Here is a 15,505-nt window from a genome sequence, read left to right on the forward strand (position 1 = left end):
TTGACCCTCACTTCTCTTTGCTGCCATAGGCTTCTCGTTGCAATGCTTGGACAATGGCATAGTTTCTTGCTGTTTGGCTGATTCTCTTAATTGGGCGAGCTTGTCCCTCATGTATTCCTCAAAGCTACGTAGTTTAAATTCAAGTGGCGGTGCACTCTCTAGCTGATTTATGTTTTGGACGCGGGGTGTGAGTTCTTGCCTTGAGATTTGGCGATGGCCAGATTCAATCTTTCCATGGTACCGGTCAAGAGTTGAATGCCGGTAAGGCCCCTTTTGTCTTTGGGGAAATGACCCGAATGGTTGGTTGGTCCAAATCTTGGGATCTCGAAAGGTTGGCTCCACGTGGTTTTGGGTAGCTTGGTACGACGTGTTGGGAGTCTCAAAGCACCCGTTTGCCTTTTTCCTCTCGACTCACTTCTTGACGTGTAGACCTTTCCATTTTGCTCATTCTTTGGTTGAGCGAATCGATACTTTCGGACATGGGTCCGATCTTGGCGGTTTGGCCAGCCAACATGCTTAAGTTCCGATTGACTTGCGTCATTTGGTCACGCATGTAGTCCTCAAAGCCCGTGTGTTGCGCTTCCATTTGGGGAATGCGCTCAAGTTGGACGAGCTTGTCCTTAACGACGTTTAAATCGGACTCAAGGCGCGAGAATCGTTCTTTGTTTGGGACACTCTTGTTGCCCATCGCTTGCGCCAACTCGATTGCAGTGTCTTCGCTTCCCATCTCCGTTTCGCGTAGCGCGGACAAAGGGTACTTCTTCTTGGCCATGACGGCTCAGTCTGCCCCAAGTGGCTCTGATACCAATCTGATGGGATCCCGGGTCGGACCGCCTAACTAGCTGCCGAATGCCGAACTCCCTTCCCAAGGATCTCTTGAGATAGACGCGGAATACAATTAATGGAGGCTTATACAACTCGATTCCCACCGGACATGCAACCCCGGCTAAAAATTTTCCCCTAGGACATGTAAACTGGATGGGTTCCCGAAATATCCCAAAGGCCAACTCCTAACTAGACGTAAGAGGGAAGAGGCTAGTACAACCGATGCGATACAAATAAGCACTCACCTCACTCAATGCGCATCACATTCACAAGCCAAACCATACAAGCATGCCTAGTCGAGCAAACCACGCCCGTAACCCCTAGGTGGTCAAGCAGCCCGTAGGTGTGTCTTCGGCACTCGTGCCTAAGAGGACCTCGGTCGGCCGCAACGCCTTCAAAGGTGGGCTTAAACAAAGTACGCCCGATTCCCCGCTCTACAGGGGGAAAGTAACACCAACCTTCCCGGAGCTAGTTCGGGGGACGCCTTGACCAAAAAGACCGGGTCAAGGCACTCAGCAATCAGCCCACTTTGTCACGTGGGTTGAGCCTCAAGCTCGCTGAAAGAGGAAAGACACGTTCGGTTCAGGCCCCTTTGCACGGTCCGGTCTCAGCACACCCGACCGCATCAAGAAATACATCACCCGAGCAGCTTTGTTTCTGTAACTTGTCAGCAAGGAGAGTTCTGTTCGGCCCTCTCCAGCAGCAGCAGCAGGGGACGTCCCTGATTCAGGAGCGCACAGCAGCAACCGGTAAGGCGTCGATGACTGACAGCTGCTTCGGTTCAGAGCTTCGGGATAGGGAGTAGAGGATCGCCTCGCGCGGAAGAGAGGATCCCAGCGCTGTTCGTCGAGTCGTCCCCTGTTCTCTGAGCAGAAAGCAGCGTCGGTTTGGTTCGAAGGAAGCTCTGTCGTCGTTCTCCTCCCCAGTCAAAACCAGCAGCTCGGGGTGGCAGAGAGGGAGCCTGCTCAGATCTGGCAGCTCTGCAGCAACCACAGAGAACAGCGAGGGAAGGGGTCTGTCGCAGCGCACATGCAAACTCAGGAATGCCCGACTCTGAGAGGAGGTGGGTCTTGCAAAATTCTGCCTAGAGCCGTAGGAACCGAGGAGATCTTCGGTGCTTACTGTGCTCTCTAGTGCAGGCGGATGTCGTCGCCGTCAAGAGAAAATCTGCCACGGGCAAACTTTCCTTGTGCAGCCTTCCCGAGAACTTCAACCGGCCACTAATCTTCCTTTGGGGTCAAGGGAGATTGCACTGTGATGAAGGTAACGTGAGGCCGCTGGTTTTCTTGGAGACTTCCGGTCACTGCCCGTGAGGGGGCGAGAGGAAGAAGAGGAGAGAGACGAGAGTCACACAACTTCAAAGAAGAGAGAAGAGAGCAAGGAGGCCGCTGGTTTTCTTGGAGACTTCCGGTCACAGCCGGTGAGGGGGCGAGAGGAAGAAGAGGAGGGAGACGAGAGTCACACAACTTCAACTTTTGTTCATCATAAGCCTATCCAATACTTCTTTACAATGTTTATATAGTTTTTCATAGTCTCAGCTCTCTGGAGTGCTTACTGAGATGCCACACTTGAAGCAAAAGCAAATCAACAAAAGCAAAGTGAGACGAAACGTCTCAAAGTTCATGAATGACTTGAGCCTTGTGAGCTCCTAGGGACTTGTCTGGGTGCTGCCCAGACTCGGTTTAATGAGAGTCGCTTGGCCTCACCCATGTAGGTTCAGCCCTTAACTGGCCTAGGTTTGGTCCTAGGCTGCCATGTTTGACCTGGGTTTGGACTCGACATTGGGTTCAATCTTACCTCTGTCGGATCTAGGTCCTGTCCCTGTGATGTGTCTGCCTTCAAGTTCTTCTACTAGCTGCTCACACTTGGCTGTTGATGCTTCGCCCACTACATCTACTCCAAGTCCTTTGCTAACCTCCCTAGGCCTGTCAATGTCTTCTACAATGCCTGCCGCAAGTCTGGCCGATGCTGATCGGCCAGCTCGGCCACTATGGTCGCTGCCCTCGGCTGCCTCCTAGGAAGCTCTGTATCACAGGCTGTGGGAGTAGTAATGGCCCAGAGGAGAGCAGATTGACTTGTGACCCATAACTGCAGAAAAAGGCAAGTACTCATGCTAACCATCCTTCTCTCAATGGGAAAGGAAATAAAGGGCAAGCAAAGGATGCTTCTCACGCTGCTAAAGGTACACCCCTTCAATCCCCTAATCTCTTTTTGCCTATGGTTAACTGCATGGATCTCGACTCTCTTGACCCCTTGATAGGATTTGGGTTTATAGCTAGCACCAAGGGGCAGGGAAGTGATTGTGTAGCACCAAAGGGCAAGGGGCCTGGCAAGCCTCCAAACAATCGTAGCCTGGGCAGAAAGGGGTTGGGTGAAGGATAGGAAATAGAAGCGGGGAGGAACAAATAGTTTCCTTAACAGAGAAAAACAGCGAGCAAGAGGAAGAAGAGGGATGGACAAAGGTGGGGAAGAAACACAGGAAGAGCCATATACCCATCACTGTCACTGTCCATGAAGCAAATCTGAATAAAGAGAATGTTGAGCTGACTGAGCTAGTTTCAAAGCTAGAAACCAAGGAGGGGGGACCATAGGTGACTGGCTGCGAACGAATATCGTAGCCTAGAATAGGAGGGGGGCTATAAGGCCTGCATCTCAAAGAGACCTCATCAATCTCGATGAAGAAGAGAGGTCTGCTTGTAGCTTTCTGTTGGATTCTGAAGCCAAAAAGCTTGTCGAAAGCTGACCAGCACTAAAAGTAAGCTCAGAGAATGGAACAGAAGCAAGTTTGGTATGATTAATGACAAAGTTTGTAACTTGTACCATCAACTAGCGGAGGTTCAGAAAGCTACAAAACAGGAGTCATTTGCAATTATGGAGGAGGAAGCTAGAATCTCGTTTAAACTGGAGTCTGCCCTGTACATGGAAAAATTGCTGTGGAAGGACAAATCGAAAGTTAAATGGCTTCGCAAAGGAGACAAGAACACAAAGTTCTTCTAGGCTGTGGCCAAGGGTAGGAGAAATAGTTATTTCATAGCGATGCTTCACATCAAGGACCACACCTTTGATCGGCAAGAGGACATTTTGCTGGAAGCCTCCAAGTACTTTGAGGATTTCCTAGGTTATGACAATGCTACGGGCCAGCTACCGAGATGCATTGCAGGAGGGCCTAAGGTGACAGGTCTGGATAATGCAGACCTCTTGAAACCTATTCTTGAAGAAGAAGTAACAAAGGTGGTGTATTCCCTTAACAGGGATAGCGCAGTTTGCCCTGACGAGCTCCCGAATTGTTTTTTTTTAAGACGTGTGATATTATTGGGGATGATGTTAGTAGAGCCATCACAACATTCTTCTCTTGTGGCAAGCTGGTGGGAAGCATGAATCGCACCAATATTATGCTCATCCCTAAATTTGTAGGGGCGACTGACATTCAACGCCATAAACCAATAGCTATATGTAATACCATGTCAAAAATCATAACCAAGTTGATGGTGCACAGAATGCAAAACATTCTTATGAGGATTGTGGAAGAAGTACTGCAGCATATTTGTTAAACCGTTTGACCACAAAACCATTAAAGGACAAAACTCCTTTCAAAATTATTCACAAAAAACATCCAAATTATAATCATATTCGGACATTCGGATGTCTGTACTATGCATATAATATTTCAAAACGTCATAAATTTGATGCTCATTCACGAAAATGTGTCCTTATTGGATATCCATTTGGACAAAGTGCTTATAAACACTTTACGATCTTGAAACACATGAAGTCTTTACAAGTCGTGACGTTCATTTTGAAGAACATGAGTTTCTTTTCTCTAGCATCCAAGATAGTGATAGTTGGTGTGTGGTGCCTCTCCTTACACGTGAATCTCTTGAATATGAGTACATGGTTCCTAGTCATGATTTCATATCTCATGAAACTACCACCACATTGCCACATGAACACTCCCTATCAACATCACCAAACGAACCTCCTCTACCCACTATGCCACAACCTGACCCCAACGGTACCACTGTTAGTCACTTACCATTAAGTCGTTCTACTCGGCAGTGCATGGTACCATCTCGTCTACAAGAGTATCGGTGCTTTTACTCTACCTCACTCAAATCCTCTAATTTGGGTAATAGTACTAACTCTACAACACCAACACATCATTCAATGCACCATTTTCTTCATCTTGATAATTTTTCCCACCGTCATCAAGCCTTTTTAACTACTATTCTCAACAATCGAGAACCATCTTCTTTCAATGAGGCAATACAGTATCAGAAATGGAGAGATGCTGAGCTTCAAGCATTAGAGGCAAACTCTACTTGGGAAATCACTTCTCTTCCACCAAGCAAAAAACCCATTGGTTGTCGCTAGTTTTACAAAATCAAGTATAAAGCTGACGGATCTGTTGACAGATATAAGGCGTGACTTGTTGCTAAAGAATATACACAAACCAAAGGTATCAACTACACAGAGACTTTTTCTCATGTTGTCAAAATTACAACTATTCGATGTCTTCTATCCCTTGCTGCTATTCAAGGGTGGTCACTTTACAAAGTCGACGTCAAAAATGTCTTTCTTCATAGAGACACTTTACAAAGTCGACGTCAAAAATGTCTTTCTTCATGGAGATTTACAAGAAGAAGTCTATATGTTTCTTCCACCTGGTTTTACCCGACAATGGGAGAACATTGTCTGTCGGCTAAAGAAATCTCTTTATGGGTTGAAACAGTCATCTCAGAATTGGTTTTTTAAACTCACTAAGTTCCTTCAACACCTTGATTTTTCTCAATCTAAGGCAGATTACTCCTTGTTCTCTAAGGTCAACAAGAATGGCAGTATTTTTATCATGGTATATGTTGACGACATTATTATTGCAGGAGATAATCAACAAGCCATTGATCAGTTGAAGGTCATTATCAATGGTAAATTTCAATTGAAAGATTTGAGAGAACTAAATTATTTTTTGAGCATTGAAGTTGCAAGATCAAAACGTAAAATTTTTCTTTCTCAAAAGAAATATATAATGGACACTCTCAATGAAGGTGGATATAATGGGGCCAAACCAAGTGACACATCAATGGAACAACATCTAAAGGTTGATGATGAAAAAGGTAAACTGTTAGAAGACCCTACTTTCTTCAAAAAAATTATTGGTCGCCTATTCTATTTGACCATCACACGAGCAGATATTCTTCATAGTGTCCACTTAAAATTCATGGCACACCCAAGAATCACTCACTTGGAAATGGCCTTTCGCATCCTTCGATATATTAAATCATCGCCTGGGCATGGTATTCTTTTATCATCTAATAGCAACATTGTTGTTAAAGGATTTTGTGACTCGGACTGGGCCTCATGCCCAATGACAAGGAGATCAACTTCTGATTCTGTATATTTATGGAAGACAACCCAATATCATGGACGGTCAAAAAGCAATCCACTGTATCAAAGTCTTCAGCAGAAGCAGAGTATAGAGACATGGCTCTAGCCACATATGAAATGACTTGGATAAAATATATTCTCAAAGATTTTGGAATCATTCATGAACAGCCTATGGAGTTACATTGTGACAATAATGCAGCAATACATATCACTGCAAATCCGGTATTTCATGAAAGGACTAAGCATACAGAGATCGACTGCCACGTTGTTTGCGAGAAAATTCAAAGTAAAGAAATCTGTACCAAACACGTAAACTCTGAAAATCAAGTTGCTGGTATCTTTATTTTTCAAGTTAAGAGGTATGTTGGCCTTAATCGATCCAGGAGCTCCAACTTGAAGGGAATTGTTGGATGTTATGCAAATCTAGTCTATGTAGGCAAGTTGTATCTTTACAAGATATCACAGTTGTAAAATCTCTCCCTTGTTTCCTTTTTCTGAGGAAGAGATAACGCTTGGATGTTATGCTCACTCTTGTATAAATACTGTAATTTGATTACAATACAATCAATCAAATTCTAGTTTTCTTGAGTCCATTGTTTATGCATGCACCATCCTTGACCTGGAATCAGCCCATGCTAGGCTCAATGTGGTTCAGCTCGCTAATAAGCAGGATAAGCTAGTTTGGCTAAATAGAGAAGCCAAGTCTATGAAAGGGTGGAGCATCATGAGGAAGAAGAGGATTAATAATCGTCAGAGGAAATTCGTCTAGGACACTAAAATCGCCCCTAGAGCAGCATGGACCCTTTACATCGCTTATGAAGGTAAGCTAAGCACCCTTGACAGGTTGAAGAAACGGGGTATCTCCTTATTCAAATAGTATCTATATCCCAAGTATATCAACCAAAATTTGGCAATAGTGCTTCAGCTTTTTCAGGAGCCTATACCGGTATGAAGATGACAAGAAGCTAATGCTGATTTGGGTTAGATCAGGGGTAATTTTTACAAAAATCCCTCAGCTGGAGGAAAACCAGAACATGATTCAAATTATGTCCCTTGGCACAAAGAATGGTAAGTTCATCTATGCTGTTTGGAAAGATGAGGCAGAGGGTAACCTGAGGCATGACATGTTAAGAGCGGAGGGAGGTAATGACAGTGCTGAAATGTGCCTTCTGTGGAAATGGCTTCGATCATCGCGTGCAAATAATGAGAGGAAGGGAGTTATCTCTAATAATAAAGCTTGGACTGGGAGGCTCAAACGGATGACAGCAGCACAAAGGGAGCTCCCCCATGAATGGGAGCTCATCAGTGAATTTAGTGGCCTTCTGTACGTGACAGCGATGCTTCCTTCTCTCTGCAGGTTTGTTAATGTGCAGATATGGGCTCAAGATGGTAAACTTGACACAGGTTGATAGTGGGTGTGAGGCCTCAGGTTTCTTGTAAGCCAGAAGGGTCTCTTCTTATATTTTGGTGTTGTTAGCTTCCCAGTTGGGTTTAACCTCGGTGTTCCAGAAGTTTGCTGGATTTGATTTTTGCCTTTAGGTGCTGTAGAATGGGGATAATGCTCTAATTCTCCATGGTTCTCATTTTTGCTGTATATAAACTCCTTCCTTCTTAATAAAGGTCGTGAGCCTATCTCCCAGCAACTTTCCATTGAGAAAATGGCTTCGTGTCATGCATCCATAATTACATGCACCACAACAAGAGAGACTCTAAAACAAGTGAAAAGATTCGAAGGAGAAAAAGTTACGTTGTAGTAGTTAATACTTGAATGAGAGTGGTAAGGAGATACCTGCAGAAACTTTCATAGTCTTAAAACAACATTATCGTGGCAGGGACTGCTTGAATTTGACTCTACCTTTTGAGGTGGGTGGTGAAAAAATCCTTTGGGGTGGGTAGTGAAAAAAGTGAATGCCCACTAGATGTAGTTGATTCTGGTTCGAATGGCATGGGTGTCACATTTTGCTGTTACAGATGAGTACTGAGTACTATAACTTTGGGGTAGAGTAGCCTCAGAGTTTTATGCCATAGGCAGTGGCAGAGCCACATTTTAGTTGGTGTGGGCAGCCACAAAATTTACTTTATTTACATATAAAAATTTCACTGATTTTCATTTTTTTTACATATAAATGCTGCTTAAAGTTTGAAATTTAAACGTAGAGTGCCCCTTAGCCAAAAACCATCAAAAAAGTGTTTCAACTGGTGTGCGATTTCCTCGAGTAAGAAACAAAGTGGAGGTAGGAGTAGCGTCAGAGTTTTACGGCGTAGGGCCAGCAACAAAGTGTCTCAACCCACGTGTGATTTCCTCGAGTAAGAAAGGAAGCCACATATAAAGGGTTAACACTTCCTCTGGTAAAATTTGTCGCATGCTTTGAGGAGCTTGGCGCAGTTGATTAGACATGCTGAGTTGCAAACGCACCTGCTGGTTTGATGGTGTCAATCCTTCAACCCCTACACAACTTTGGGCTTGCGCTTGTCTACATAGCCTGAACCTGAACCTGAAGGGCAAGGGAAAGAAGGGAGAGTAGGTTTTGCTATATATCCCAACATAGAAACGATGATCCATGCTCTTTATCATGCATTTATTGGCAAAATAAGGAACTCCAGGTGGCAAAACCTGAACCCCTTATAAGAAGTTTCTCTGCTGAAAACTGCCTTTTGGTTAAGGTTGCGACGCTTTTCACTTTGTTGCACGATAAAGCCTTATTCCAATACCAAATAAGTTCTTCCACGATAAATTATCTAAAACAAGTTATCCTAAATAATTTCCCCTAAAAATTCCCCTTCATGCCAAATGCCCATCCACAATCATGTTGTTACACTGCTTAACAAGAACCACAGAGAGAGAGAGGAGGGGGTGGAGCTGACAACCACATCAACCAAGTTGGATTCAAAATATAACATCCTGAGCAAAGAACCAACTTCACCACACAAACATGATACACGGGGATCTCCTCATGCACAGGGGGATAAGCTATAAACAGTGACAAAAGCTCTTCAAAGGGGAAATGGTACCCGCCAAATGCTCACAAAAGCCGAAAAAAGGTCACAAAGACGTTGGTTGGTTGTATGAGTAATGAGAAGCATAGGTATTAGCCGCCTTAACCAGTTAGGCTGGCGAGAGAGTTCTTCAGGTTGGAGTATAAATCATACAGAGAGTACTGCCTTAGATTTTTCACTTCATACCATGAGTTCAGAGCAACGTAATTCTTGTCTGTGCCAGAGAACGTCAGTTGTACACTCAGACTACAGTCAATGTTGCCCTGCCGATCTTTGCACTTTGTGCGCGGGATTGCACAGTTTTGACCTTCTATGCAAACTGTATTTGATTTCCCTGAACATGCCGCACAATTGTCACTTTTCCAGTACAAGTTTTGGAGCCTTCCTATCTGAAATTCAAGAACCTGTAACATGCATATAGGCAGCCGATCAGACACAAAATAACCAATGCTAAGCCATAGTGTTGGTGTTTTAGAAATGCATAAACCATACCAATGTGAAGCTGGAGACAATATAGCTGTCATTTGCAACAAATACAGGGAAAGACCGTGCTGCATACTGTCGACCAGCAAATGCCACCATAGAAACATTCTACAAAATAGAAATAAGTTGATCCATGGAAGTCAAATAACAGAAATAGGACTTATATATTGCACAAGTGCTCGAATCAAGTCATCGGAAAAGGATGTTATGCTTTGGATATTTTTCTAGGAGCTCATGGAGGAATTGAAGCATGATTGTTTCCGAAGAGGCAAAAAGTCATCATCCACCTGGACTAATGACTTGAGGGAAAGTACCCGACCAAAAGAGCAACGGGTGATGGATGCATCAATTCTGATGAATGAGCAGAAGTTGCCAAATTTTGTAGTTTGTCGAACAATTAAGTATGTGAAACATGTTAGTATGCAATGACAAATAACAAAGAGGCAAATTAACAGCCCACGACATTAATGTCAGCTAAACCACATCCCTGATGGATATAAGACACATCATCAGATCAATTTTAAGATACATTTATCCCCTCAATGGTGATAACTGATCATTTGAAGCAGCACATTGTGTAGCATGAGAGGATGAAAACTTCTGATGAGAAAACAAGAAGGGAAAAATGAAACCACCACCAATTCTGTTCTCTTCTCTATGGTACTGAAAAAAAGAACGCAACAGAGAGAAACTCTAAGAGCAGATTATAAAAGTTAGTGGCTACACAAAAACAGCAACAAAGGTTGGAGAACGGAGACAGAAGAATGTAAAATATTACAACCATGTTCCTGTTAATGAAAAGAAGCACAAAATGTTACACAAAAGCCATATAAGACTTGTAAACAAAGGCTACTAGGAAGATGATGGTTATGCATCTCTAGATTGATGCATCGCAGCAAATTTCAAAAGCACCCGTAAAGGTAAAATGGCAGTTCAGACCTTTTTGTTCAGTAAGTATCAAATTTATGTAAATGAATAAACCAAAGCATCCATGTATTTCGCAGGGACATTGCAATCGTAAGTTGAGAGAACTAGTTGATGCTGTGTCTGTCATGGAGAAACAGCAATGGACATTGTCAAAGTTGCATCTAATGGTGTTTATCGTGATGCTTTTGTCTTCAAATTTGAAACACTATCAACTAAAATCTTATTTGTTTAGATAAAAAATATTGCAGCTTACTTATATTATTCAGATCCATGTTTGGTTGAATACCTTTTATCTTTAGCTCATAAATATATGCACAACCTCTCCTGAGCGTGAGGATATATCATACACATTCATGTCTTGTCCCAAATTAAATCCACATCCACATCTGTCTATGTAGGACCCTACCTTTGGTCACGATTCACTAGCCATGGCTGATCATGGCATGGGAACATTCTCTTCCAATTGCCAAGCACTAGACTTGCATCCATTCAAGTCATGGAAATCAATGAATCATCTGAGATATGTTGGTTGTCAAGTCAACACATCCTACATTGTTAGCCGTGATCTTCTGGATTTGTTTTTTTCAGTGCCATCTGAAATTCATTCGCTAATCCAACTTCCAAAAGGGGACCATTGGTTTACTTCCAACAAGGGTATGACAAAGTAGAAAGCAGCCTGTTGCACGTACGTCTTTACAAGCATTCATGACAGGACTGAATAGCTTTTCCAGATGAAACAAGATCGTTTACAAATCTTACATACCAAATCATCCTGTAAGTTCACCATGTCAGTTCTTTCCCAAAACATGCCTGAAGTAAGCATAATAACAACTAAAACATATTGCGGAAACCTGGGCTGTGAACAGATGCCTTCCAAGCCTGATTGACTTCAAAGGGAGTTTGGTCATTCAATCCAGTCAAACCATATCGAATCAATCCAGTTTCTTTCTATTCAAGGTGAATGTGGGGGGATGAAGAGAGGAGACAGAGACCTTTTAAAACCTCGTAGAGATTACAATGCGGGACTAGAATATGAAATCGTGGAGTATCTCCAGATAGAAAAAAATTAACTGGCTGGATATGCTTGTGAAAATGCAGAGGCATATTCAAACCATACAGGGACATTTACGCGCTACCATGTGTGGAGTAGGTAGCGACAAATTTATGATGGTAAGTGGAAAAGTTCCCGAGGTTAGAGTTTGGGGGAACCAAAGCAAGTCACGTGGTCATTGCGCTGACATGTTCTCTTCTTAGACTTGAAGAAGACAAATGAGAAAAACAAATCTGCTTTCAAAATAATGTGACATATTAGTGTACCTAAAATTCAGAAAGCAGTCTCAGCTCTCATATGCACTATCATCAACCTGAATAATTTTTTTCAAGCAAGGAAAAACAAAATTACATTTATATACTTACATAAATATATATTAACTTCGGATAATCATAGAAAGCAACAAAAAATCAAGAAAAGAAAAGGAAGACTCAGCCAATTGTGATATTGACCAGAGAAAGGATATGTTTTTGGACGTGATCACGAATTACCAAAGTGGCCAGTCATTCAATTTCAAACTCAAAACCCATACTACAAGCAACAAAACACAGAAAAGAGATAAAAAAAAGGGAACCTGTTGGAATATCTGGCCGAAGTTGGAATAATTTATGGTGAGGAGAGAGATCTCGTCGACCTTCGGCCTGAACACAGCAACCTGAGCGTTAGAATTCTCGAGGCCTAGGCGGCCATCGCAGGGAGAAAGCTGGACTTTGTCTGGCTGGGAGAAGAAGCTATCACCGGGCGAGAAAGCCAGGCCGAATGTGAAGCCGTCCGATTTCTGGATCAGGGTGTCGAGGCACGGCTGAAAGACATTGTTGGTATCGGAAGCATCGATGCAGACGACAATTCCAAGCAACAGAGAAAACAGAAACGCTGAATTCCTGGGGAAACTCCCCATCATCCTGCCCATCGTCTTTTTTCTTCCTCCTGCAACCCGAAGGGATAAATAAGACGACTGCCCTTTCCTCCTCCCTTCTTTTTCTTCTTCCGTTTTCCTTCCTCCCCAGGAATCGGTTATCTTACCTGTGAGAAAGGGTTATTATTTTTAATCAATCTACTTTTCACCCTCGATCGGACGCCTCCCCTGTTCCTTTCCGCTTTGATTTGATCGTGATCGGATAGCGACGTGCAGTAAAAAGGAGATGGGTATTGGTCGATCAAAAGGGTGGACGATATCCCGAGTTCGATCGACGGAAGGGCCTGATTTCTGTAAGAGAGGAGGAGGGGGGCACGTCGTTCCTTCCACCCTCCCCACGCGCCTCTGATTTTTAGGAACGAAGACTTGCATGGAAAGTTCCCAGGAGAGAGAGAAAGTAGTTATATGACGTTAGGTGTCATTTTTTCCCATCCGATGACGTGAAAAGACCGGACATGGTCGACAGAAGGCGCGTTCCCTATTCCCTTTGCTTTAGGGGCCGTCCGTTTAATGGTGAGAAGAAAAAAGTTTTTTCAAAAAAATTTTTAAAAAAAAATTTTTGGAATTGAAGAAACGAAAAAAAAATTTCGTTTTTTCAAAACCAGTTTGTGTTTGTTACGAGGAAATTATTTTTCTAGAAAAAAATTTCTTTGTTTGATAGGAATGGTGAGGAGGAAGAAGGAGGAAGAAGAGAAGGAGGGAGGAGAGAGAAAAAATTTCCTTCTCCAACGGTCACAAAAAAAATTCTGGAAAAATTTCTTCACCCTTTTGGTTGGAGAAATTTTTTCGAAAATATTTTTTCAGAATCATCTCCAACGATCCAAATTTTTTTTTCATGATTGATGAAATGGAAAAGTTTTAAAATTTTGAATTTTTTTTCGTGTTCAACAATGCTTTTCCTGCCAACCAAACGCCCCCTTAAAAAAAAGGGTAATTACAAAAAAGCACCACCATTTTAACAATAACAAACGACAGCGGCAAAGTTCCTGAGTAACCAACAGGCCTCACTCTCAAATCACAGCATGCTAAATTCAAGCGTGTATTAGGGGAGGTAATTTATAAAATTATATTTTTTTCAAATAAAATATAAAAAAATAGAAGAATTATTTAAAAAACACGCGATGTCCAACGAAGGGTTTGCCAAGTCCCCTTGGGCATGTATTCATAAGAATTATGGCGAAAATATGGGCCCCTATTTGTTAGTCCTTGAATCTTGAGGGAATTTGAAGTCGCGGACACATGATGTTTGAAATTACGTATAACTACCTAAGACTTGAACATAATTTGTTAAAAGCATCGCCATGTAGGGGGGCCCCACAAAGACCGAGCCCGAACCCACAATCTGCTGAGCCATATTGTGGCTCAGCGGCCAATGTCAAGCGGACCCAGTCATATTTTACGCTGTTAAGTACGGTTTTGGGGGGGGAATTTTTGACAAATATATTAACAAGTTGCCTGAATTTGTATAGAAAATATTAATATTGGGAGTCGCCATTTCCTAGCTAGGAAAGTTGCTTTATTGCCATAAATTTGTGACTGCTGCTACTCCACAGCATGATGAGCTTCCAAACATGTAACGGCAGCACCTGCCCTGCCATCTCTGCAGCGGGAGACAACGTCAATGTTGGCTCAGCAATTGTCTTTTCTCGTCCGCACTCCCCACAAAGCGGAGCTGGTTATATGCAAACACACAAATTTTTTTGTGCATTAATATGCTTAATGAACAACAATTTTTTTTAAAAAAACAAAAATAAAACCAAAAAGAAGTTTAAAAAACCTAAAACACACACACATAATATATATATATATATATATATATATATATATATATATATGTGTGTGTGGGCAAAGAGAGGGGGGCTGCTGTAACTGCACCCCAATTAGTTGAAAAGAAAAAATTATATTAAAATTTTTTAAAAATTTTAGTTGCATAATGTATTTTTTGAATTTAGGTTTACTTTGGTTCTATTCAAATAAATTTATTTTATTGGACTGTTTGAGCCGATTCTGAAAAAGATTTCAGATCCTGGTTTCTGCCTATCACTTTCTTCTTCTTTGCCACACAAGTAGGATCCTTAATTTGTTCATCCTAAGGTCCATAGCGAGTTTGCCTTCCAAAGGAATAAAAACCATTTAAGAAGTTATGGGAGGCACCCCTTGATGCCAGACTAAAGCTCTCCACGACTCTTCTAGACTTTTTCTGTGCATATGGTTAGGAGCGGACTTAGAACTTTTTTCAAGGGCAGACCAAACGGTTTAACAAACTTATTCAAGTAGGACCAAGCGCATCATAACCTAAACCGACACCTAACACCTAGACCAAGCGCATCTAGGCTGTTAAGTGGTAGATATGGGCTGGATAGGGCTGGGCCTAGCCCGAGGGCCGAGGATGACCTGATGTCCATGGGGCTCCATTCGGCTTGGTAGGTTATTTCATATTATTTTATTTAAAAAAATACTTTTTTTATTTTAATCGGGTCGGGTCAAAGCTCATGAGTGTAGGGCTGGGCTCGGCCCAAGTTTTGGTTTCACCGATTTCTTTTCAATAAAGTGAGGCCTGACGATCGTTCTTAACGTTTTCCATCAGCCACCACCCATGAAGCCGTCGTTTGCCAATTGCTTTATAGAAATCGTGTACCAGTTCATAATTTTCTAAACTTGGGCAGTTTTAAAAAATAATTTAATCATTACTCATGTTTTCATAAAAAAAAATTCTCCTTTTCTTAGTCCATCTTTTTTAGCCTAATGTTGTCAATATTAAAGAGGATCAATTAATAGATGAGTATTAGAATAAATCTAAAAATAATAACCTTTTCAAATTTAAATCCGCCTTGTAATAAGTGGTTCCATTCCACTTAATCTTTAAGACAAATTCACTTTTTTTTCTTTTTTACTTTGTTTGTTTCTTCAAATTATCAATATAG

General features: G+C 42.1%; 1 protein-coding gene across 1 annotated transcript; it reads right to left on the reverse strand.

Moving 5' to 3' along the window:
- Nucleotides 1-9,062: 9,062 nt before the first annotated feature.
- Nucleotides 9,063-12,948, reverse strand: LOC116254506 (uncharacterized). The gene is made up of 3 exons (XM_031629937.2): nt 12,240-12,948; nt 9,697-9,795; nt 9,063-9,608 (listed from the first exon to the last, which is right to left on the reverse strand). Exons 1-3 carry the CDS (start codon nt 12,573-12,575, stop codon nt 9,306-9,308), a joined length of 738 nt encoding a protein of 245 aa, XP_031485797.1. The 5' UTR covers nt 12,576-12,948; the 3' UTR covers nt 9,063-9,305.
- Between the last annotated feature and the right edge of the window lie 2,557 nt (nt 12,949-15,505).

This window comes from Nymphaea colorata, chromosome 1 (assembly GCF_008831285.2).
Source record: "Nymphaea colorata isolate Beijing-Zhang1983 chromosome 1, ASM883128v2, whole genome shotgun sequence".
Classification (NCBI taxonomy): Eukaryota; Viridiplantae; Streptophyta; class Magnoliopsida; order Nymphaeales; family Nymphaeaceae; genus Nymphaea; species Nymphaea colorata.